General features: G+C 42.0%; 1 protein-coding gene across 4 annotated transcripts in view; it reads left to right on the top strand.

Moving 5' to 3' along the window:
- The window catches only part of FTO (FTO alpha-ketoglutarate dependent dioxygenase), a 380,905-nt gene that overhangs the window by 209,324 nt on the left and 146,819 nt on the right, over positions 1-24,762 (top strand). The window contains exon 9 of one of the 4 annotated variants that reach the window (XM_087420249.1): positions 9,716-10,102. The exons of the other annotated variants lie outside the window; for them this stretch is intronic. Within the exon in view, the coding sequence (XP_087276375.1) occupies positions 9,716-9,773 (58 nt within the window). The 3' untranslated portion in view covers positions 9,774-10,102. Of the gene's footprint in view, positions 1-9,715; positions 10,103-24,762 lie in introns of those variants that run through there. 4 annotated transcript variants of the gene reach the window in all.

The raw sequence follows: 24,762 nt of genomic DNA, 5'->3' as shown, positions 1-24,762 counted from the left end.
AAGCTGTCCTAAGAGTGCAGCTGTGCCATTTCCCCATTATCATGGGTAGGCTGGGCCCAACTTATTTGTTTCTGGAGATTCCCTACTTATTCCTTTTACCACTCTCTTATATTTCTTTCATTACAGCATCTCTGAGCATTGCACACTAGATAGGAATGTAGCCTGATTAAATGGAAACTCTGTCCACTTATAGCTCCTCAACTTCTAAAGTCCAATAGGACTTGCTATATTCCCCTAGTAGACAGCTTCATTTGGGACCAGGGAGTTTTAAAATGGTGCTGAGCACAGTTTAAAGAAACGGTCATGGCAGTTTCCTAGAAAAGCTTTTAGAACTACTTCTGTCTAGTTAAAAGTAACTCTCTAGACCTAGATGGCTTTATAGACATGTCTTCTCCGTGTTGGTCTTTGGCAGCTCAAAAAACTGCTAAGTTAGCACTTTTTCTGGACAAGTAAATCAGCCGTCTTATGATTACCCTCCTGCTGATCTTCACAACGCCAGCCGTTACCACTTACCTCCAGGGTGGATCCATTTGGGGCATCTTTGTTAGGGCTCCAAAATTTAGTTGTTATAGATAGATCTTGTAACGAATAAGATTTCTTTTCTAAGTGAATCAGCTTCAGAACTCTGATCTGGGCACAATAAGTAAAACAGTTTGTATAAATTACTCGTGTGGATCAACTCTGGCTCTGAGACTAGCACATGAAGGTTTCTCCATGGATATCTGGTCTCTCCTTTTGCCTTACAGCGGGCCTGAATTATGCTCAAAACTGACAAGTTGGCCCAGTCCAATGTAGCAATTAATTATTATTTACAGAGTGTTTATTCTGTACAGGTAACTGTGCTAAATGCTGTGGGAAATATCAAGATGAGTATGAAACAGTCTCAACTCTGAAATAATTTATAGTTTAATGTGGGGGAGGGCAAGGGAAGGTTAGTAGCACAGTGGCTAGCATGCAGATGTTCATTCTTTTTTGTGTGAGGCGCTGTAGGAAACTGAAAGATGACCTAGCATTAGAGTCTGCTCCAAAGGAACTTACAGTTTGGTAGAAGCTTACGAAAAGGAGTAACCTGACATGTATTATATTTGTACTTGATTCTGTGTTTACATTTTCGTCTCTCCTACTAGAATGTAAACATCACGAGGGCAGAGTATTTTTCCGTTTGTTCACCAGCTGTAAAACCTGCACCCCAGATCATTGTACATTAAGCTGGCTCCTCCATTGGAACTGTACCCTGTACAAGCAGGGACGTATCCTCTTGCTGCCTGCTCACCACATACCCCCTGCATCTAGAAGAGTGCCTGGCACTCAGATTTGTTCAGTGGCTGACTGAGTGAAATAAATTTCCTCGCAATCCTTTCCTGGATTTATAAGTACTTGGTGTTCATTCTTAATTTTGAAGAGTAGTGACCATTTGAGATACTGGCCTGTTGCTATTTTTGGTATGTATTCATCTAACCTTGCCAGAGATGGAGACCATAAAATTGGATATAATGAGAGATCTCTGATAAATACCAGTTTGCTGGTATTTAAGTCCCAAGCCAGCACCCCTGACCGTTGCTTCCAACATGAGGGAGGAAGGACACTATGTGCTGACTCGGGTAGTTGAGGAAGAGTCCAGAAGTGAACACCATGGAACTGAGCTGGGACCAGGACAAAAAAACATGGTCTCATCCCTGAGCCAGCCATTCCTGATCCCCTGCCTTCCTGGAGGTGAAACAGAACTGGATGAGGCAAGGAAGAACAGAGGGAAGGGGCAAGGCCTCTCTAGGGGCATTCCTCTGAAGGAGATGGATTTCAGACCAGAAGTGGCAGAGCTGAGGCTAAATGTTGTTTCAGGTCCATATTTAGCTGCTCTGATTACCTGCTGATGTCCTGATGTGGCTGTAATGACATCAGCGCAGTCATGAGCATCAGCCTTGGTGACTTGGCATTTGGGCTAGCATTTGTTTTCTGCCCTAGGGAGTGGTGATCACAAGAAGAGGAAGCATAGACTTGAGGATGGGCTATGGGATGATGAGGCTGATGTAATTATCTTCTGAGACAGTATTCATTCAGGCTAGAGAGAGTGGCTGCATCTTTTGGCAGGGTTAGTTGGGAACTAGAAGTTGCCGCATCTACAGTTCGGTAGCTATCCACGTCAACTAGCTGGATTTGTTTGTGGTGTTGGGGGTGGGCATGAGGAATAAACGCAGGAGATTGGAGGGAGAAGCAGGGAGGCACTGGCCTGCTAGCTGCCATTGATGTCTTTCTTTTTTAATGCATCTGTCTCATCTCCTTTAATAATTACAGTCTCTGCTTTCTGCTGCCCTTAGCAGAAGAATGTCCTTTGTGTCTCTGAACCAGATTACTCCATAAAACCCGATAACTCCATAAAACCTCCTCATAAATGTGTAGGAATTGAAACATTGTATAAATTTAGAGCAAAGATTAAATGAGTCTAGATAGGGTTACCTTTTTTCCAAGATACAGCAACTTATCTTAAGGAGGCAAGTGTTGTTAATGTTATTACCATTGTTACTGTCATTATTTGAACAGTTTTATGGGGGACAAAAGCCAATTGACTTCTGCGCATCTTATTTATAAAATCAACACATCGGCTTCAGTATGAGCTTTGCTTCTGGCAGTTTCTGACTGTGACTGGTGCTGGCTGTTTCTTTTTTTTTTTTAAAGATTTTATTTATTTTCCCCCCAAAGCCCCAGAAGATAGTTGTATGTCATCGTTGCACATCCTTCTAGTTGCTGTATGTGGGATGCCACCTCAGCATGGCCGGAGAAGCGGTGCCTCGGTGCGCACCCGGCGAGGTGCGTGCCCGGGATCCGAACCCGGACCGCCAGCAGCGGAGCGCGTGCACTTAACCACTAAGCCACGGGGCCGGCCCGGTGCTGGCTGTTTCTTATAGGCAGTGCTTCTTGAACTTTTTGAGAAAACACTGATTCATTCATTTATTTATTCAGCAAATACTAAGTGCCTACTATTTGCCAAGCACTGTTCCAGGTACCGGAAATACAGCAGTGAACAAAACTGATGCAAATTCTTCTCTCATGGAGCTTATATTCTAGTGGGATGACAGACAGAACTGTTTTCCTAAGTGGAACTCTGAAAATTTCTTTTTAAAAATGCATGTAGTTGCCATGTCTTGCATATTCAATAGCACTCAGCAGAACCAAAATAAAGTCATTCAGTTGAGATAAAGATGTAAAATTTTCTTTTATGATCTTTGTTGTAAAGTGGTTTCTTGTTATAAAACTTGTGTTTCTAGCCCTCTTGGGTCATATTTGTGAGCTATTCATGGAATACCAGGGTTCTGAGGAACACCATCCTAGAGAAACCACAACATTCATTTCTCCTTAGATAATCTGCACCCCAGTTCCAGTGACTTTTCAAAAAAATATGTCACCTTAAAGGTCTTCACTTTAAGGAAGGCTTACATTCAGGCCATGTCATATTCACAAATATCTCTTAAGAGAGAACTGGAGAAGCTGTACCCATCTCACAGGTGTTGAGGGATTACGTGTGATGATGCACTCACATACTTAATAAATGGTGGTGGTTACTGTGAGTGAGCTCTCTGGCATGTGTTGATTCAGCAAATATTTATTGTCTACCTGGTAGCAGACACTATTGTAGGCCGTGAGGTTATGGAGATGAGTAACGTTTGACTAGAGGAAATATATTATTATATATAGTATCATAAATGCTATGGAAGGGTTAAGTCAGGATTCTGTGGAAACCCTGGTCCCAGAGAAAAAAGAGGCAGGTTTTGCTGAAGTGTTCTTGTGTGATTCTTTATATGCCCAGCCACTGTGGGGAATACTGCTCCGTTGTGAAATTGTGTGGGTAGGTAGCTATTTGTCTCCAAATATGAGTGAGAAATAGGGGAGAAATCTATATGTGATTATAGGTCAGAGGATAAAATCTGGTCTACCTTTTCTCCAGAGGGACCTTGTTCTCAATGTTAAATGGGGAAAAAATGATTTTCTTTCAGAGTAAATTTCATTGATATGGCATAGTGGTTGGGAGCATAGATTCTGAGTCAGATTGTTTGAGTTTGAATCTTGGATCCATTTCTCTTAACTCCGGGCAAGTTACAATTATAGACGTAAGTAGACAAGTTACTTAACCCCTCTGAACCTCAATTTTCTCATTTGTAACTTGCCTAGGGGATAATAATAGAACCAGTTTCATAGGGCTGATTAAGGGATTCCATGTAAAACACCTAGAGCAAGTACCTGTAATATACTAGGTGTTCAATAAAAGTGACCTGTCATCATCCTCTTCAGAGCAAAACAAAAAAGTCAAGAATCAACCCAGCCATGCTGATCCAAACTGGCCTCTCCTTTGAGAGTGCCCCCATGTGAACTGGTGGGGGCCTGATATGGCTGAATTGCTGCAGGGAGGAACACTAGACAGAGCTCGGCCTGGGGCAGGCCCTGCGCTAAGCACTGTCCCGTAGTAGAATTGACAGGCGGAGGGCTGAAGTCCAGTCTGAGTCCTACCACCAGCTGGCTGTAGACTCTGGGCATGTCACAGACACTCTGGATCTCAGCAACTTCATCTGAAAAAGAAGTGCATTGATCCACATGACTTCTAGGCATCCTCAGCTCTGACAAGGTGCGGCTCTGTAAGTTAGATCCCAGGGAGCAGCTGAAGGAAGGATAGGTGTTCCTCCCAGTGGCTTTTCACCCTTCTGCCTCCACTGTCCTTGAAATGTGCAGTTGTACTGATGTTCATCATGGCGGCTAACATTCACTAAGAACTCACTAAGTGCCGGTTTTAAATCCTTTATCAAGTGAGAAAATGGAGGCATAGAGATGCAGAGTAACTTGCCCAAGATAACGCTTCTATTAAGTAGTGGAGATGGAATTTAAGCCCAGACAGCCCAGCTCAGACCAGGCACTGTGTGGCCACCACAAGAGCAGCAACAAGGCTTTACTCTTTGTCAACCGCTCGTGTGGTTCACTCAATACTTCAGCACGGGTCTCACAGTACAGGGCTTAGAGAGGGACCTTCCAGCACCCTTCTCAGTGTGGAGATAGGCCGGTATGTGTCTGTAAATATTTATTTCCTCTGGTACCTAAACATGTTTCACACTTTTTAGATGTGGGTGCATTTCTCTCTATAAGGAAATAGTTTCCAGCTCATGCTTTTATAAATCTCCCTACATAAATCTTTTAAAGGAAAGTTATTACCTTTATAGCTGTGTCATTTCTTTTATATTGGTTACAGTCTTTTAGAAGATGGGAGAGTAGGGGCACACATGAGAACATCCAAGTTTAGCCTCCAAGTATCTTGTAAATCTTCTAAGTGGAGTAATTTTGGGGCTGGGTTAGTCAAGGCTGATTTGAGAAGGGTCCCTTAAGGTGAGCGGGTAGCAATGGATGTACTCTATAACAGGTTAATCACCAGCTGCACACTATGTTTATATCTAGCAAACAACTTATCGCACATGGAGAACAGTAATTTTTATTCTATCTCAGGGGTGTCCCCAGTGTAGTTTACAAATTTGCTCTGTAATGTATATTCCAGGTTATAGATAAAGTTGAACTCTGGCCTCCAGTTGAGGAAGTAGTGGCAGGGAGGGGGTGAGGAACAGCTCTGTTGGCCTGTAGGGGACACTGTTGCATCATTTATCTGAATGATTTTCACTATCTTGTCCCAGGACAACAAAACAAAACAAACAAATCAAAACCCAAAAATAGGTCAATCACCTTAACATTACTTATTGAAATTGTTTAAGTGATTCCAGTGTGTTTAGAATATTCAGTATTTTTCAGGTATTTATCAGACTATTTAGTATCCGTACATGAAAGGAAGAGTTGAGCGTTTCTTTCCAAGATGGGAGCGATTGACACGACTTTTCTGATTAGCTTTTTCTCCATACTCTCCTCTGGACAGGGTACTCAGGAGCCTAAAAATTTTTAGTTTAATAAACCTTTAGGTTTAGTGGACTGTCTTAATTTTTTGGTAGGGTATGCCCATGTTAAGTTGAAAAACGCCTCAGCTCTGTTATATTCTAAATAAATATCGTAAGCCTGTGAAGGGTATTTTGGAAGTTCTGATTCTCTTCTTTTTATCCATATCTTTTTCTTCACTGAAAAAGATTCTATTGACTGAGAAAATGAAGTCATGTCTGCAAGGCAGGCTTGTACAGGGCTCGGTCTGAGCTCGAGGAAGCACGTTGCCAGATGCTCGGCACGCCTCTCAGTTCGGCGTGCCTCTCCTTCCAGACTGTCGACAGCCTCTGTATTCGTCCAGGTGCCCCGTGGCCTTGCCAGCAAAATCTCCACCCCCCTGCCCAGCTCTGGCCTCTTCCCTGCTGGAATATGGGCCCTGGAAGGCGATTGTTAATTAACCCTCGGAAAGCGGCAGTCTTGCGCAGGCAGTGTGCGCAGTAATGACATTGTGAGCCTGCGTCATTTCCAGTTCCACCATCAATTATGCCATGTGTTTCATCCAGTTGGTGCTACCCTCCCAGTGTTAATTATAACCTACAAGACTGTTACAGTTAATTTTATGGCAAGCATATTGTCTCTTCAAGGCTCCGGAGCAGCTCATAAATTATCTTGAAGGTAAAATGTAACTTGGGGAACTAGTTATGAAAATTCCATCCATCTCGCTTAGGAGCTGCAGCTGCTGCTGTCAGCTGCCTCGCTGCTGCATTGTGAAGGAATTATGGTGGGTCAAGTGTAAGAGGGTAGGCCCGGGCTGTCACTGAGGAGAAAGGCTGTCCTGGCCCTGTCAGGCAAGTGCCTTCTGCCAATCCCTGGTGGTTTCACTTTGCAGGCAGGCAGAGGCAGGCAGCGCAGGTGGATGGTCCCCAAGCTGTCTGTATTCATTACTTTACAGAAACTTGTTGTAGGTAGGCAGGTCCGGAGACCTTTCCTCTTCTCGTTGTCATGATGTTAGGCATCATCTGCAAAGTGTGAGCGAGATAACTCTATAACTAACTCTGGGCTTGGTTCCGGAGAGCACGAGAGGAGAGGGCGGGAGTTGTTAGTGGCCATACCTGCCAGCAGCCCTGTGCTGCTCTCTCACCCGGTGATTTCTGTCTTGCAAAATCCCTTGGCTTGTGGTTGCTATTTTTATTTGTGGTTGTTATTTTTCGTATAATCTGATAAAGTGAGATTTCACTGTGAACGAATGTACTCTAAAATTGCCTACTAAATAAATTAGCAGGTTATCTTATTGGGATAATAAACACACTCCTTTTCTGTTTCCTCACATGAAGCCTAAGCTTTACATTTCAGCCCTCGGGGCTTTAGCATTATTATTTTTAATGACTGAACACAAGTCTTTCATTTAGCTTGTTTGTATAGTTACTGTAAATGATCTTTCTGTTGTTGGTTCTTCATTTGAAATTCTGCATGTTATGCTCACTTTAAAAGCTTTGAGGGGGCCTCTGAGAATTGGGAGCTGTATTAAGTACAGCATCTTCCAGCAGCACTGGAAACAGGCTGTGGCAGAAAAGTCAGAGAGGGTGTGTTGAGAAAGTGTGCCTGCATGTAAAAATCTAAGCGCGGGTTTGAGTGAAGCATACACAAGCAGGACCAGTCTGGGTGGCAGGTTGAGAACTCTGCTTTGTGAAATAAAGTGGCCATTCCCTGAGCTGGTGATTTCCCCCTGTGTGTTTCTGAGCATTGGTGTGTGTGTGTATGTTCACGCATGTACTAGCCTTTGTACCAAGGGCATCTAAGACCATTACACCTGGGCTGTCCAAGAGATTGAGACCTGGTTTTGAGGGGTTAGGAGGGCACATGGAATGATGAAATCGTGCCCAAAGAGGCACTGGGCTTTCTCAAGCAAGTGTTCTTCTGAGCTCTTGATGAAGTGGCATGATACTTGGATATTTGTGAGTTTTCTAGTGAATTCAGACAGGGGTTTGCAAACTCAAATGTCTGCAGGGCCTGGAACATAATCTAGATGAATGAAGCCAGAGAGGTGGGACTGGGGTGAACAGGAAGTTCACACTCTGTCTGAAGTGGGCAGCAGCAGCTCTTCAGCCTTGCAAGGAGGCTGGATCCGTGTTACTAGGTCTTCTCCATTTTCAAGAGAAGTGGAAAATTCAGATTGGGTGTGTGTGCTTGTGAACTCTCCTAACTATTTAAATGTTGGCAATGATTCACATATTTGTACCTGTTATTCAGGCTAATCAGTACGTGTCTGGAGACTGGATGGTGTGGATAGGATTCTGGTATAGAATGGCAGTCCCGCCTGCTTTGAATGAGAAATCTTCTTAACCTTCTCACACTTCTCCAGAGTAGAGGCAGTGACCCTGGCCTGGAGACCAGAATGCAATCTGGGTACTGCCTCCTGTGACCTTATACCATTGTTCCATTCTGTGCGGGTTCTTGCTTGGAGGAAATATTTGTGTGTATTTTTTTGCCTTTGACTTGGCCTTCTTTCATCTTTCCTTTTACGGAGAAAGCATATGAGAGTTTTCAAAAGTGAATGAGGCGTATATGGTACTCAGTGTCACCATAAAAAGGGTGTCTGCAAAAATGTTGGCAATTTTAAGTCTGATAAAGGATTTGATTCTCGGGAAGGAAGGGCAGGGACTCCATTGCTAGTGATCACCATTTCTCCTGTTACACCCTTGAGTTTATGTCTTATTCCCAGTTCCTCCATGGGGGAACCCAGCTGTTCTTTCACGGCGCAAGGATGTCATGTGGTCAGAATAATCTTTTAGTCTCACTGCTCCAGACTGATGGCCACATGGAGGTATGGTCTGGGAAGTTGTTAAATATATGTGGGTTTGATCTTCTGTAGAAGAGGAAAATATAAAAACTATTTCTTTCCTTTAATAAAAAGAAAAACCTTGGCTGCCGCGAAAGTCAGCTGTTACGCATGCGTGGTTAAATTTCATTGTAAATATTTCATAAGGGTTATTAGAATGGACCAGGTTGACATCACAGCCCCAGTTGTACCAAAGGAACCATTTCACTAAAATAAGCCAACGTTTCTAAAGAAACATGAATTTCTAATGTAAAGTTAACATCAGGTCAGAAAACCCTCTGGAAGAAATGTCTGTATCAATGTTTATAATCTTTGCATTTATGGATTTGCAGTTTGTGCAAAAAACTCCCAAAGAGACTTTATTTTGGTTAAATAAGGCTAGCTTGTGAAATAGTCTGTATATCCAAATCCATCCTAACCCAATGTCTTGGCAGCCTTTTGTATAAATAATGTCTTTTCCAAAATGTGTGCATTTGAAAAAGGAAGAGGAAAATTAAGTGGCAAACTATCTCTGGGTTGCCATAAACTGACAGAATCCTAGAAACGGAAAGCAAAGCCTGACAGTTCATTCATTCTTTGAGCAAATTACGGAGCTGTACATTAGTTTATTGATTTTATTGATGCATGGAAGGTTGCAGTGAAGAGCAAAATGTTTACCCTAACTACTTCATTTTCCGTTTTTGGGGTGAGTAAAAGTTTATTTAAACATGCATTTTTTTTTTTTTTTTTTTTTTTTGGTATGTCACACAAAATACACATGCGTTTTAGAGGCATTTGGCAGAAAAAAAATGAAGGATGTTCACATTTTGTAAAAACTTAATCCACACTCACAGATGGTCCTGTTCAGGTGCTATTTTAATTATGAGGTAAAGAACATCCCCACACAGTAGGAAGTCATCTTAATAAATGGAGAGGGGCTTTTGTCTTCAGGCGTCAAAAAGCCTTGTTACTGAGAAATTTAAATACTTTGTGTTACAGGGGAGAGTCTGAAAATGACCACGATCCTCGGAGAAAGCAAAACGGTGGACTCTTCTGAACATCAGATGAGTGCACTAGAAATGTTTTACACGTGTGTAGCTCTGGGCTTCCTTAATATTGGTCATTTTAGCGATGGCTTTTCCAGTGATAAATGTCCACCATAGATATGTTCATGTGACCAGAGGGAAAATAAACAGAGCAAATTGCAAATGCATTTAAAAAATTTTAATCCCAAATGAAAGTATTTCTTTACGGTTCTTAAGCTCAAAGTCTGCTTTGCCCTTCGAGTGATAGAGTGCTAAGAAGAACTAATCGTAATTCAAATGCGGCTGTAACTTACAGCTTGCATTAATAACACACAAATAGAACAGTCCTCTTATTAAATATTAGTAATATATTATAATAATGTTTTACTGTCTTTCCCTTAGTGGGGAATTATGAGGACCTCATGTTAGGACCTCAATGTCCTGACATAGTTAATTATCCATGGATAATGGTCCTCAGCCATTGCTGTTCAGAGTGATGCGGCTTTGTTGTTGAGGGCTTATTAAGTGTTTGCAGACTCAGGTGCGGTGCACCTATGCACTTTCCTACAGAAGCAAACAGCTGTGTTTTCTTTACCATATTATGCATCACCTAGAGTGTCTCATTTATTATAGCTGAGCTAATGATGCAAGTGCGAACCTTTATGTCCTGTTTTATATAGCAATAATATATTTGCTGTAGAGTTGTTAGCTTGTTTTTCACAAGTAATTAATCTTTTCTTGTACCAAATGAAAATGGGTTAGCACAGGGGTCAAAATACCTTTAATCCAGGCTGCAGAGATTGGATGAGACCTCTGGATATAGTGTCATCTTTTTCTTTCACAAGGGCCTCACCCTGTCGGCAATCTACCCACCAACACAATGCTCACATTACTAGGAACTTAGGCTAATGAAAGGGAATTATTTTCAGTCCTTTAGCACTGAGACAGGATTCACACCTGAACATGTGCTGAGGGAAGTAAGCTTCACGACAGGCGCCCATGTTCAGTCCCTTAAAAAGGCTCTCCGTATTGTCCACACGGAGAGTTGTGGTGGTGGGTTTCTGTCAAATGGAAAATGTCCCCCAGTTCATGCATAGTTAGGCCCTTCTGAAATGTGCCAAGGCCTAGCTCAGAGGCCCCTGAAGTACAACACACATGCTCCCGGTGACACACAAGGTGATTTTGTAATACACTGATGAATACTTTTTATTTTAAAAGTTATATATTTTGCTTTAGATTAGCAAAGCATAATTAGCATTTAGATGCATGATTCTCAAATAATATTATTGAGGGCAAGACTAAAGTCAGTCTTTAAGTTTAAAAAAATTTTTTTAAGTTGATTTAAAGAAAAATGCTAGCACTATAATCATATAGGTGGTTCGTGGACATCACTAAAAATCGTGATGGTGGATCACATCATCAAAGCTTAGGAAACACAGGCCTTACAGACTGGAGGAGTCAAGAAACAGGTATCTCGATCATAATTATGCTGTTGATTATCATGAAGAAGATGATTATCATCATCGTCATAATTAACAATAGCAGCTAACTTCTAATGAATCTTTACTATATGCCAGGTCCTATTCTAAGTGTTTTACTCATATTTCCTTATTTACTCTTCATGCCAACTCAGCGAAGGGAGTGCTGCTTTTATCTCCATTTTACAGTTAAGGTAACGAAGACCCAGAAAGGCTTGACACAGGTTGTAAGTGCCTGAACCAGGACTTGAGTCCAGGCAGGGAGGTTCTAGTATCTTCTTTTTAATCGTTGCATTTTTCTATGTCTTGATGGATTAGGAAATATTACCCTCTGTCCTCTAAAGAAGAAGAAAGGTGGAGAACCATGAAAACATGCAACACTGCCTATAATATATGTATTATAGAAATAATATGTAATTTGTATGTATATTATTTACATATATATAATTATATGTAACATAATAATGTGGTAATCACCCATGTTTTGTGAGGACTCTAACCTACACCGCTGATTGGGCCCTGCTATGACTGTATTCTGAGCCCTTGGCTTCCTCAGATAGCACCCTGGATGTATACTAGAACAGATGCCTTAGAACCTGAAATTTTTTATTTGAATAAATGAAAAAAAGAGAGGGAGGGGCAAGGAGGGTATACCCATATTTTCTCAGTCACTGCCATAGAACCCTCCAAATATGTACAGCTGGGGATCAGTAACACTTATTGCTTCCTACACAATGTCTATGGAGCAAAAAATCTTTGACAGCTTCTCATATTTCTGTATTTAGAAAAGCATCATAATTCTTTTCCCCATTCAATTCAAATATATATAAACAATGTCTAATCTTCTCTGAAACTTAAAGTGAAGCTCTTTAGCAAATAGCCTGGTTATATTCCCAGAAAGAAAAGAGAGACAGTTAACCTATGAAAATTTGTCTCAACTCTTAACAAATGCGCTGAAATGAATAAAAGAACACAGCCCACAGGACCAAGATGTGGGTGGGAATTATGTCTCCTAGGTCCCAGAGCAAGACCGAATGCACCTATTTGAAGGTCTTCTGTGACTCTTGGTTTATCTTAATTTAAAGTCCCAGAAAAATGCTCAAACAGGCAAGAATTCTCATCTGTCTTTCTCATCTGATGTTTTTCTGAGCCAAAGTGCTTAGTTTTCTTCAGTAGTACTTATGACTAGTTACATTGCCTAAGGAAACTTCACTTGGGTGAGGTGTTAAGGTATGGAGAAATGGGTAATTGGGCCACTTAGAAAACCTATCCAATGAACGTTTCCAAGCCAGCCTCCCCATGGGCCAAGAGTCATCATGAACAATTATTTGAGAATTGTGAGGTGCTCAAAGAGGAAAATTGCAGAACAGAATGGGTTGAAAGAATTTATATACTTTTGTCATTTCAAGTTGAAACCAGGGGCTCTAACTCATGTCTTGCACCATTGTGATCTACAACCATTTAATTTGCTAACAAGACTTAACTGATCAGGATCTGCAGCCTCCTCCTCCAGTCTAATCAAAACAAGAAGCTTTTGGCTCTGGAGAGTAAATGTTGTCGATCTTTTATTGTCCGGCCTCACCGTTTTCTTTCTGGCAGGCTGAGATGAAACAGAAAGCTGATATTTGGAGCCACTGGAATTGCAGGCCTTGTAATTTAGAAATATCCATTTTATCCCGTGTAATTTCTTCCCTAAGATTCCTCAGTCTAAATCTGATACAGGTAGGAGCCAAGACAAACAGTAACCATTTATAGTCACCCAGACCAGTTTGGATTTCACTCTAATGTAAAGCAAAGAGAGTTTTTGGCTTCATTTCAGGTGTGTAACAGGGATAGAAAATGCATTTAAAATTTAGCAGCAAATGTTACCATATGTTTCCATAACAACTGCAAACTTTTATGTTAGAAAAGCAATAATATAAACATGTAGGAATCTTGGAACAGTAAACTATTAATTTACCAAATATAAAAAATCTAGCATGAAGGAGCTTTTATAGCCACAGAAGCCATGAGGGGCCTAGCATCCTGTGAATTTCTCCATTATGTGGCAGAAAATGCTGCCGGTTGGTTTAAATGAGCAAATCTTTTAAAATTATAGGTAGGGTGTGAATTCTCTGCAGTGCATTTTTCTGAAACAATGTGTGGTGGTGCCAGCTATGGCTGGTTTCTTTTACCATATTGAACTAGTAAGATAACCGTTAGTAGCTGCCTCCAGTGCACATCTGTAAAATAAGAGCATTTTTTTCCCCTTCACCCATAGCTTCAAACTTAATAATGAAGCCTGGGGTCCTGCAGAAAGTGTAGTGCCTGGGAGCTGGCTCTAATGCTTGTCAAGGAAGAAGTCTTCATAGATTGTTGATATATGTGAAGAAGGTTCACAATTTTCTCCCGTACCCATTTGAAAATATAAAAGAGACAAGGGAAAAATGGATCTACTTGACCACATCTTAAGAAAGAGGAGTTTGTAACTAGAGTTGAAATCACCACCGAGGGAAATTCAGTGTTCTCTGATTTCTCTGTGAGTCAGAGAAATAATCTTCTTTTATGGAATGTATTAGAAACATGGCAACCTATGGATGCGTCTTTCGCTCCAAAAGAAGCATGATTTTTTTCCCTAAACATACCTCAGAGTGTTGATAGGGTTTTGAATCTTTTTCTAGAATGAAACGTTACCTTGTCATTTAAGGTAAGATGATGCACCTTGACTCGCCCTGAAACTTGGGTTAGTGAGATAACTACCACTGAGCATACTGATCAATGAAGGTTGAAGTCAAAGAGAAAAGATGGTCAGAGGGAGGTAGGCTGCCCTAAAAGTTAAGTGCAGAACTCCAGAGAGGGCACGCATTTAGAAAGGGCCCTGGTATGGTTACGGGTTAGAGAAAGGTCTAAAATTCTCAAAATGTCAGGAGGTGGGGTAAAGAGAGTCCACTCTTTCTGCTGGGGTAGGGTCTGTAGCTTGGCCTCCTGAAGCCTTCTCAGTGGAGCTCACAGGCTGCTGAGCCAGGAGAGATGCAGCGGGGGCATTGTGTAAAGCAAGGCTCGTAGTGTTAGTGGGCCGAGGAGCTGAGAAAACTTGGCCAAGAAGTAGTGAGAGTGACAGGCGTGATTCAGGGTAGAAGAGATGTTTTGTGAAGACCTGATTCATTCCTGAGTCCATGATGGGCCTCTTTTTAGGGCAGACACCTAATTTCCCCGGGTTATCACCTTCTCTAATAGGGTTAGTAAGAAAGTTTCTCATGTTTCTCTCAGTGCTTGGCCAGTTCTGGGGTATTTTATGCTATAAAGCATCTCTCTAAGCATTAGTGAGACTGGAATCTGACATTAATCTTATGGGTCCTTATTTTGTGTCTGGCTCTCCAGTAACATGAAGATAGATGGATGGTTAAGAAGAAAGCAAAGTGCCATTCATTCATTCAACAAATATTTGGTGAATACTTACTATGTGCTTGGCACTGGGATACAAGGATGAACAAAAACCACCGTCTGTTTCTTGTGCTGGTGGAGCTGGTAGTCTAGTGGTGGGAGAGAGACGGGAAACAAGTAAACAAAGAAATAAGATAATGTCAGATAATAAGTACTACGGAGAAAAGGGAACAGGTGGGCAATTGGGGAGGGGCACAGAGCTTTTTAAGGATGTCCGAGGAAGCCCCATTTGAGCTGAGCTGAGGAGGAGGAGAAGGAACCAGCCAGTGTGACTGGAGCACAGTGACTGAAGGAGGAAGTAAGTGAGATGGAATTGGAGAGGCAGAAGGGGTCAGATCTTGGGGTTGGGGTAGAGATTTCCTTTGATCATGGTGTTTACTGACTCAGAATAAAAATGAATCCAAATTCCATTTACAGAGTATTTTGGAAGTTTCCACTGTGTTTCCAGTGCTGTGATTGGTCTAATCAGGGCTTTAGTTTAGATGTTAGAAAACAGACATCATTGATTGTGAGATAAATGGCAAATTAAATGGCATCAACCATAAATAAATCATAAGCTCTTTGGAATAAGTAGTCGTTCTGAATTGGGAAAGTCTTTATGGAAAGAAAGAGGGAATCAAAATGGAGCTCAACAGATGTTGAGTGCCTACTGTATGTTGATGCTTTATATGTATTTTCATTTTTATTCCTCACAGTAGTATACAAAAGTTGAGTACTATTATCTCCATTTTATAGATGATGAAACTGAATTCAGAGAAAATTAGATAAAGATAGTTATTGACAAAACTTCAACTCAAACCGATTTAATGTGTTAGAAGAGAATCAAACCCTAAAAATCACTCACCACTAACTAAAAATATTCTAAGCTTTTGAATAACCCTATGGTATATTGTCTCTCTCTCTCTCCTTTTCTCTCTCTTGCTGTTGATGTGCTAAAATGTCAAAACAAAAGGATCTGTATGTTTGTTTTTAGGGATGTGGGGAAGTGAGAGGCCTCTAGGGAGATTGTGGCCTATTATGAGGCCAGTCTTTGGGAGAAAATCCTCTAAATAGAGCAGGCAGTGGCAGCTACTAAGTGGCGAGAAAAGCAGACCTGGTCCCCGGAGGAGGAAAAGAGAATTAACGGAAGAAGTAGGTGCCAGGTGTGACCCTGTGGGGTTGAGGAGGGCACAGGGGTGGAAAGACCCTGAAGACTTCGGAGTGTAGAATGCATCATCACTAGTGTTATTTCCCGGGGACAAGCAGAAATGCCCTAAAAGAAGGCATAATACTGCCATGAAACACCAACATTTCCCTCTTTGGTTTGAGAATCTCTAAACAACCCTATTTAAAATTTGTTTCTATACTATTCAGGTGTTTGCCTCAGGGTTCCTTTCCTTGGGTTATCTTTTGCGGGATGGCCCTGGGTGTAGATAGGTCAACTTTAAGGTGACCTTTTCTCAGCTGAGGCCATATCCCAATAAAAGGTTTCTTCTCCCCTGGCTTCCGCTGGGCTGGCCCTTTCTGACAGACGTGTAAACAGATGCAAGCCTGGTTGCTAATGACAGGCGATTATAAGAGGCATGGGGGCCAACATAATTAAACCACGATTTGACAGGAACATTTGGCAATGTAATATTTCAGCATTAGAGATATCTTTGCAATGCGCTTTCCCCACCTGGTTTGGTGAATATAATTCATTTTTATTCTTCAGAGCGTGGTGCTTTGAGATCTGAAACCCTCCTGTCTGAGTTCTGCGTGGTTCCTTGCAGGGCTCCAGGAAATGGTTACCACTGGACTGTGTGGGGATCCAGTCAGTATCTAAGACTCTGTCCAGGATCCGCTGTAGAGCCGTAGTGGGAATAGGGCCTGTGGCCCTGCTGCCGGGATTGTATTTGACGTTTTATCGTGTCCAATTTGATAGTGATAATGCCTTTGGAGAGAAACATGAATTATCTTTATACCGCTATGATTTCAGCTTCTCTCCCTGGTGCCTGGATTTACCTGATGGTTGTTCCCATGAATCAAAAGATAGTTTATTCAATTCTCTTGTCCTCTAGGTTCTCATTACTGGAAGTAGGAAAAACATCTCCGGTCACCAGTAACCTGTTGTTACAAGGAGCGACAGTGGAAACAGTCATCCATAGATGGAATTTGTTCATTTATTCACTAGATTTAATTTTTATTTATTTTTCCCCCAAAGCCCCAGCAGATAGTTGTATGTCATAGCTGCACATCCCCCTAGTTGCTGTATGTGGGACACGGTCTCAGCATGGCCGGAGAAGCAGTGCGTCAGTGTGCACCCGGGATCCGAACCCGGGCTGCCAGCAGCGGAGCGCGTGCAGTTAACCACTAAGCCACGGGGCCGGCCCCAATTCACTAGATTTAAATGTAATATAATGTTTTTAAAAACTGCTGCATTCTTTTTGCTGTCAGGATGGTTAGCAATGCCTGTTTAGACCCTTAGAGAGCACCTCCTCTAACTGCGAATGGTGGCTAGCTTGTGATTATATGTTGGGGGAATCCTGTCTTCTATTAGATAAATAGCAGACCTTCGTAGACTTAATATTTATAGATTTGACTATTGGACTAGCTGTATGAGTCTTATTTATAGTAAATGTGGTAGCATGGTTTCTTTGAATAAAATAACAGTCACCATTTACTATTTATTATGGTCCTGGCACTTGTCTAAAATGGGAACTTTTCCCACACAGGTTAGTTCATTCCTTTACTGCAAAACCAGATTTTTAATACTCTTGGTATGGTGTGTACCTGGCTATTTTAATAGATGGGTGAAGCAGACCGTTCAGAGAAGGCCAGCGACTGGCAGGCTAGCTCTTTCTTTCCCTCGGCCGATTTTGATGTTCTCCACGGAGGGGTGTAGGGGGAGATGATCTGGTGAGTACAGTTCGGTTTATGCCAGAGGAGTGCCGAGGGATTGTGACTCTTTGTGGGGTTGCCCCTCCAGCGGGGAAAGCTCGCGGCCAGCTTTTACATTCTGCTTCAGGCTGCAGTCAACGTCTGAGCAGAGGCTTTTCTAAAGCTTTGTCAGATAGGTTAAAAGGTGTCCCACCCCTGGTGTATTAAAAGAGAGAGAGAGATTAAACTCACTAAGCCTGCCATGTTCCCTGTAAAATATCAAGTCAAAATGATTTTTAAGTCCAAAGTTACTAGGCTTAGGGGGTGTGACCTTTAGTGAAGGCAGCCTCGGAGCCGGGGAGGAGAGATCTGTGCAAAAGACAGTGGGCCCACAGGCTGGTGGCCTTGAGAAAGCTGCGGCAGCCAAAGTGAATTGTCTTGTTTCTCTGCCCTCTGGCCAGCACAGCACTAACCCCACATAAATACCCAGCCTGACTCCTAGGCCGCTGGACTCACCACAGAGTTCCAGGTAGCAAACCTTTTTCCGAGTGCCTGCTTGATGCAAGGTGGGGGCTGAGCTCCCGGGGGTTACAGAGATGAATAAAGCCTGGGTCTCTGCCCTCAGGAGGCTTAACATCCGATGAATGCTACTGCTAATAACAGCTCTCATTGAACTCCTGCTGAAGCACCCACAGGCTTCACATGTATTATTAACTCGTTTAGTCCTAAATAACAATAGTTCTAGCTTGTGCTTATTCAGTGTTTCTCTGTGCCAGGCACTTTTTAAGTGCTTTATGTGAATTAACTTACCGGTTAAAACGGTAGGTATTTTTTTATTATCCCTGATTTTAACAGGGGAAAACCAAGACAAAAAGATGTTAAGTAACTTTCCCAGGGACCCAGGGCTAGGAGGCAGAGGAGCTGGGATTCCAGAGCAGGAAGTCAGGTCACCAGAGGCCCCAGCCCTACAGCAGTGTCCTGAGTCAGCGTCAGGATCACAGGGTGGGCATGTGAAACACAAATGGCAGGCCCTTCCGGGGGGCTTGAGAGTTTGCATTTCTAACAAATTCTCAGATGATGCTGATGCACATGCTCTCTGCCAAGTGGAAGAGAGCAGTGGAAACCAGTCACTGTAAAGCAAAGAAAAATGAGATATCGTAGTGCTAATATACTAATAACTAGTAATATATATTACTAATTTACTAATTACTAATTAGTAATAATTACTAATAGTATACTAATATGCTAAGAATGCCAATGGCAGTAATGTTATTTATCATTATTATTATTATTGTTGTTATAGTAGGAGTTTATTGAGTGGTTGCTTTGTACTGGGTGCTGTTTTGCAACCATGTAACCATTGTAACTGTTACTATGGGCTATCTCTTTTAGTCCTCACAACAGCCATCTGAGGTAGACACCACTGTTAACCCCATTTTACAGCTGAGAAAACTGAGGCCCAGTTTACAAACTTGCTTAAATGCCAGGGTGAGGATTCAGACTACCCCAGTGTGATTGCAGAGCCCAAGCTCTTAACCACCAAGAGAGCAATGAACAGCTGAGGGGAATCCGAGCTGCATTCCTAGAGCAGGCAGTGTATGAGCTGGGCCCTGAAGGAGGAGGGAGTGAGGGAACGATTTCTCAAATGGAATGGAAATGTGCCAAGGCCCAGGGGCGTGAAGTGCAAGGTGTGATGGGGAATGAGTAACATGGAGACTTCTGGTAAACTGCATGAAGAAATGAAGGATGGTAAGGCTGGAAAAGTAGGTTGAAGGCCTTGAAAATGAGGAGTCGCTGTTACTCGACAGTGGACTGTTGGCTTTTGAGCCCCTCTCAGGGGCTCACTCTTCCTCAGAGCTCGTCTTGAGACTTCCACACAGAATGGTGGAGTCATTCTTGGTTAAAGGTGCTGCAGGCCTTCTTTTCTCTGCCTTTCGTAGTTTGCGAGTGTCAGAATATGTTCCGAGAAGAGTTTGATTCCCGAGGTTAGCGGCCCTCTGACAGTGACTTGCGCCCTGCCGAGGGAAAGGCGAGTTTTGTCCACAAGCCACGTCAGAAACAAATGGGAACGTGTGTGCATGCCTGTGAGTGTGTCTGGGTATGAATCCACGTTCCGCCCTTAGGAAACGCCTGCCGTGGCACCGAGGCAGCGGTATCATAGGAGCTGCCAACTTGTTTTATTTCTGATCTTGCCTGGCAGCCCCTGAAGGAGGGAAAGGATGAATTTTTATCTCCCATTTACTAGACTTTCGTTATATTGTGCTTACAGACACAGTGTCAGCACATAAAATGTTAAACATCAGCGGTCTGAAAGAGGCTCCCGTTGTCTTAGCCCTGGTGCTGGGGGACTCTTGCTAGCCTTGCTGTAGTGGTTCTGTCAGTGTAATATGACATGAAGCATTTCTCAGTAATGACAGACATTGCATATGAGTGACAGGAACTCTGACCGCGAGCAATGGGTTCAATTACCAGAGACGGGGGGTTACCTGAGATAAAACCAAAGGGCCCACTTGTGCTTGCTTTTGACCCCTTGACTCCCAGATCCAGAGCGGCAAAGACAAATGGCTGATTAACCAGCCTCTAACCCTCTTTTTCAGCGATAAACTTGTTTGGATTTCCCTGTTGGAAAAAAATCTATGGGTGGCGTGTTTCTAAAGGAAATATGATCAGAAAACAGTGGGGCTGGTGCTAGTCATTTTTGTCTCTGGCAAGCACAAAACCGAAAACCGTCATTCTATCTTGGAGTGGATCTAGGACACAGTGTGCAGAAATCAATACAAGATCAATGATTGCTCTCTTAACCGCGCCTTTCTTCTCCTGCAGCGGCTACACTGCTCCGGTTCACCTGTAGCCAACCTGACGCCAGTGTCAGTGAGAGATCCTGCCATCAGAGGCTCTCCTTTTTTTCTTTGCTCCTGCAGACTGCTCTGCTCAGCATCGAGTGCAGCTTCATGCTTGTTTATAGTCCAGTGCTTATAGCCCCCAGATAGTGTTCTAGCGAGCAGGCCAATTATACTGTCGCAGGCCGCCCTCACTTGACTAGCTCTGCAGAGTCATTTAGCCAACAGACATTCCTGACTATTAAAGCTAGTAGCAGCATGTCTCCAGAGCTGGAGATAAAATGAATGAAATTTGTTATTCTGGGCTGACACTTGATCCCAGCTGTTGCACTAATGCTGTTGCACCTGAAGTTTTTCTTTATAGTAATTGCCGTCTGTGTTATTATTTCATATACTAAATTGGAGAAAATTGCAACAGGTATTAAATTCTTTGAGCTAATTCACGGGAGTTCTATTGTGCATTCTTCCAAGGGAGATTTCAACTTCTGTTCAAGGCTGGGAAGACAGATTTTCTAGCCAGATGCGCTGGCTTGTGTTTCATTATTATCAGAGACATTCCAGTTTTAGGTCTGGTCGGGCGTTTATCAGCTTTACCTGAAATCTGTTTTAAAATCTACTTTTGCTACTAATTCAGTCAGCATATGTTGGAAGCGACCCTGGGGAATTCAGCTACGATGACCGACGTTGACAGTGATTTGCACTAGTCTGGTTGATCCATGACACATCTTTGGTGGTATCATTAAGTCTCTTGCATTGTATATGCTTAGATAAATGGGCACTGCGAAATAAGACTTCCCACAGGGCACCTTTGGAATCTATCACTCTAACTGATAGTTCTGGAACACCTCAAGGAGTCCCACTTGAGTGAGAACTCATTGAAACAAGTATGCCAAGGGTATGATGCCTCTCAGACTCCCAAAGCATCTGAATCACCAGTCCTCACTGCCTGTTAATGTTCGCTGTCTCCTCATTTCCATTAACCTCTTTCACCACGTCTCTTCCCAGAGTTAGGGGAAATCATTTGTAGACTTTCCATAATAGCATACGAACCATATTCAGAGTTTAATGCAATCTCAGAGGCCTCTGTTTCTGTAGTAGAGATCATAGGGGACCATTTCTTTTATAGCATTCACTGTTTGCTTAGCTTGTAGTCAGAGCTAATGGTGAAGGCTCCAGACAGGACCCCAAATGAGAATTCAGATCTGGTTGGTGGTGGAAGTACTGTGCTTGTATTTAAGTTAATGCTCTGGGGAGAAGTGACTCCAGTGATGTTGTCACTTCAATTTCTACCTAAAGACCATATCTGGCAGACATAGCAGGGCTCTTTCAATTTCAGGGACATACACATCTTTAGAATCCAAAGCCTGTGTCACTGTGCCCCCTAGGAAGCAGTAGGCAGGCTCTACTCCATATTTTGATTAGAGGCAAATGTGAGAAGCTTGAACCTCAAAGTAATGGAAGATAGACATAGGGCTGTGTGAGTCTGTTTGCTTCCTCGTCCTACCCCCATACTTAGGGACAGTCCACAGACTAGGTCATGGGTCCCCTGATACAAGGATACCTGGGAAGCCCACAAAGAGTCATCTGAAAGTCCTACTCAGGTGCTTTCTTTCCCAGCATGGACATCTGTACTTTGAATACTGATGCCTCATATCAGACTATCTGTGGTAGAGGATTTATATTGCAAGTTGAGGTCCATATAGTTTGTGGGATCTCAAACATATTGAATGCATGGTGAAATAATTTGCATTATTTCAGATATTCATAAGCTTTGTTTAAATAAGCTGTTTTGAAAACTCGAATCTGCTGAAATTGAATTACTGTAATTTACAGCAAAGTTGAATATGAGAAATATATATTTTCTTTCCCCACTCAGAAAATGAAAGAAGGATGAGTCTTTCATTTATACAGGAAATGTATAGAATAGGTGTAGAGTATGAAGGAAAGAATATATTTTAAAATCCTGGGAGATTTATTTTATCACCCTCAAATCCAGTAGGAAAAATTGGCATTTTCATCAAAACTAAAGTAAGACTAATTTTTATTGTATTTGTTTAAATTTCCAAATGTACAACTGTTTTGGGTATTTTTAAACAGTATTCACAGACAAGCATAGACTTGCTCTCAGAGGTCCCTCAAATGCACATTCATTCTTGTCGTTGGTATTTGAGGATCCTAATGATACCATAACACAAATAAACTTATTATATACTAACCACATGTATGCATTTCAGATCCAGAACTCTCCATAATTCTCCATATGTCTGTCTCTGTATCTCTCTAGCGTAAGCGGTAAGCTCTTTTCTCCAAATCTTACCTGGACTTACTGTTCTATATATTTTGAGTTACTTTTGGGGCTCAGAGTGTTTGACCTGTTTTATGTGGATTGCATGGAGGACATGGTGGAGACCTCAGCAAATGAGCCTATGTAAGAGCTTGTTTGGCAGCTGGCTATTCTAACAGTATATATAAAATAAGAGTCAGAATTTGGAAGATTCCTGAGATGAGGGCAGCGGAGAGGATGACTGAGATTTGGGCTCTCAAAAGGCAAAATGAAAGGAAAACAAAGACCTTCCTCTATGGGTACTAGGAAATCAGACACCTGTAGACAGATCACTAGAGGAAAAAGATTCTTAAGACAGCACATATTTGGATGAGGTGAGGGTAGTGCATAAAAAGAGACTCTTGAAAGTTTATCTTGTGGATCCTGAGATAATTCATGTCTTCTTCTCTCACACGCTCACATTTAGAGAGAATCAGACCTTGTGTTAAGTACCTTACATTTATTGTAACATTTCATCTCATTCACCTTCGTTCATTGAGGTGGGTCATATCCTCATTTTACCAATGAAAAAACTGGGCCTCCAAAAGCTGAAGTAATGATTCCCACTGGACATTTTTAAAGCAATCTTAGAAGGTGGAACTCGAACCCAGGTCTGTTGCTTCTAAAGCCATCTCACCAGTTTTGGGTTTGCATCTCTGTGAGATTAATTGCTCTTATCTTGGAAAGTAGAACTTTCAGCAAGGAACTTCAAGCAGATTGCTAAAATTCCTCGTAGATGTTCCTGATAATAATGCTAACCCAGTGCCAGGCTTTTGGTCACTGCTGTGAAAACTAAACCCTGCCAGGGTGTAAAACTAAGTATATTTCTTAAAATCTAAACTTTAAACCGGTTTTCATAAGGGTGAATTATTGAGAATTGGTTGAGCTCCCTGCCACATTGATCACAGTAAGTCTTTATCAAGACCAGGGCTTGGCAAACCTTTTCTGTAAAAGGCCAGATAGTAAATATTTTAGGCTTTGTGGGCCACAGAGTCTCTGTCACAACTGCTCTAGCCTGCTGTTGGAGTGCAAAAGCAGCCACAGACAATATGTAAATGAAGAAGTGTGGCTGTGTTCCAATAAAACTTTATTTACTGAAACAGGTGGCAAGATTTGGCCCACAGGCCATAGTTTGCCAGCCCCTGGCCTAGGCCTTGAGGAAGAGTTATTTTTAAGGGAATCAGAACACAACAAATGTTTTATTTTCTTTTCATTTATTAGTTGTTTATGTAGGTTGCTGGTGAGAGAGATGTCCTCTCAGCATAATTTGAAACCCTTTTCATTGGCTTGGATTTTAAAGTTTTTTGTGTTTTTTTTAAATCTCTTGTTTAAGCACATGTTAAATGTGTCCATGTTCTTTCCATTAAGTATCTTGGTTGCCTTCCCAGACTTGAAATTGCAGTGAATTTATCCCCAAAGGATGTTTGGTATCAATTCTCAAGATGCAATTTGAATGTAGTCTGTTTCTATAATGGAAACAGGATTCCAAATCTTCATTATTTAAGTTCCATAGAAAATAACAAATCATTGAAATGGCTATTACTCAGCACTGTTAAGGTATACTGAATCCTTTGTGTTTTTGTCTTATAGCTTTATATCAGCTCAAAGGATAAAATGGTATGAAGATTTAATTTTAGGGCTGCATATGAGGCATTAGATTATGATTTCGAGCTAAGCCAGGCTGAACACAGTTTATATTATAATGAAACTTTTTTCCCCCTAAGCATTTTCTAACAGGTAAAACTAAAAAAAACTGAGAACAAACAGCTGCCAAAAAAAACACACCAGTTTGTGAGTCCCAGAACCATTTAGCCTAACAACTGTAATAGTTTCCTTGTTGTTTCTCTCTTCCTGTTGTGCTGACCTCCTTGTATAAAACATCCCATCATGTTGTCACCACATAATAGGGATTAGCGGCGTCAACTTCTCTTACAAAGAGGGAGTTGTCGTGGTACTAGGGATAGCAGTAGTAGTGTTTAAATGGTGGCGTGCTTGGGTAGTTAGCTTTTCTCTTCAAAACTCCCAACAGAGGCAGCAGTGGTGTCCTCACCTTCCCCACCCCAGGGCTGCTGTGCTGGGGAGGAGGGGGAGGTATTGGCAGGAATTGCATCCTCGACAC

Source organism: Ceratotherium simum, chromosome 30 (assembly GCF_057802395.1).
Source record: "Ceratotherium simum simum isolate JZ-2026a chromosome 30, ASM5780239v1, whole genome shotgun sequence".
In the NCBI taxonomy this organism is placed as follows: Eukaryota; Metazoa; Chordata; class Mammalia; order Perissodactyla; family Rhinocerotidae; genus Ceratotherium; species Ceratotherium simum.
The sequence above is the reverse complement of the archived record's forward strand: the minus strand, read 5'-3'. Positions and strand labels throughout refer to the sequence as shown.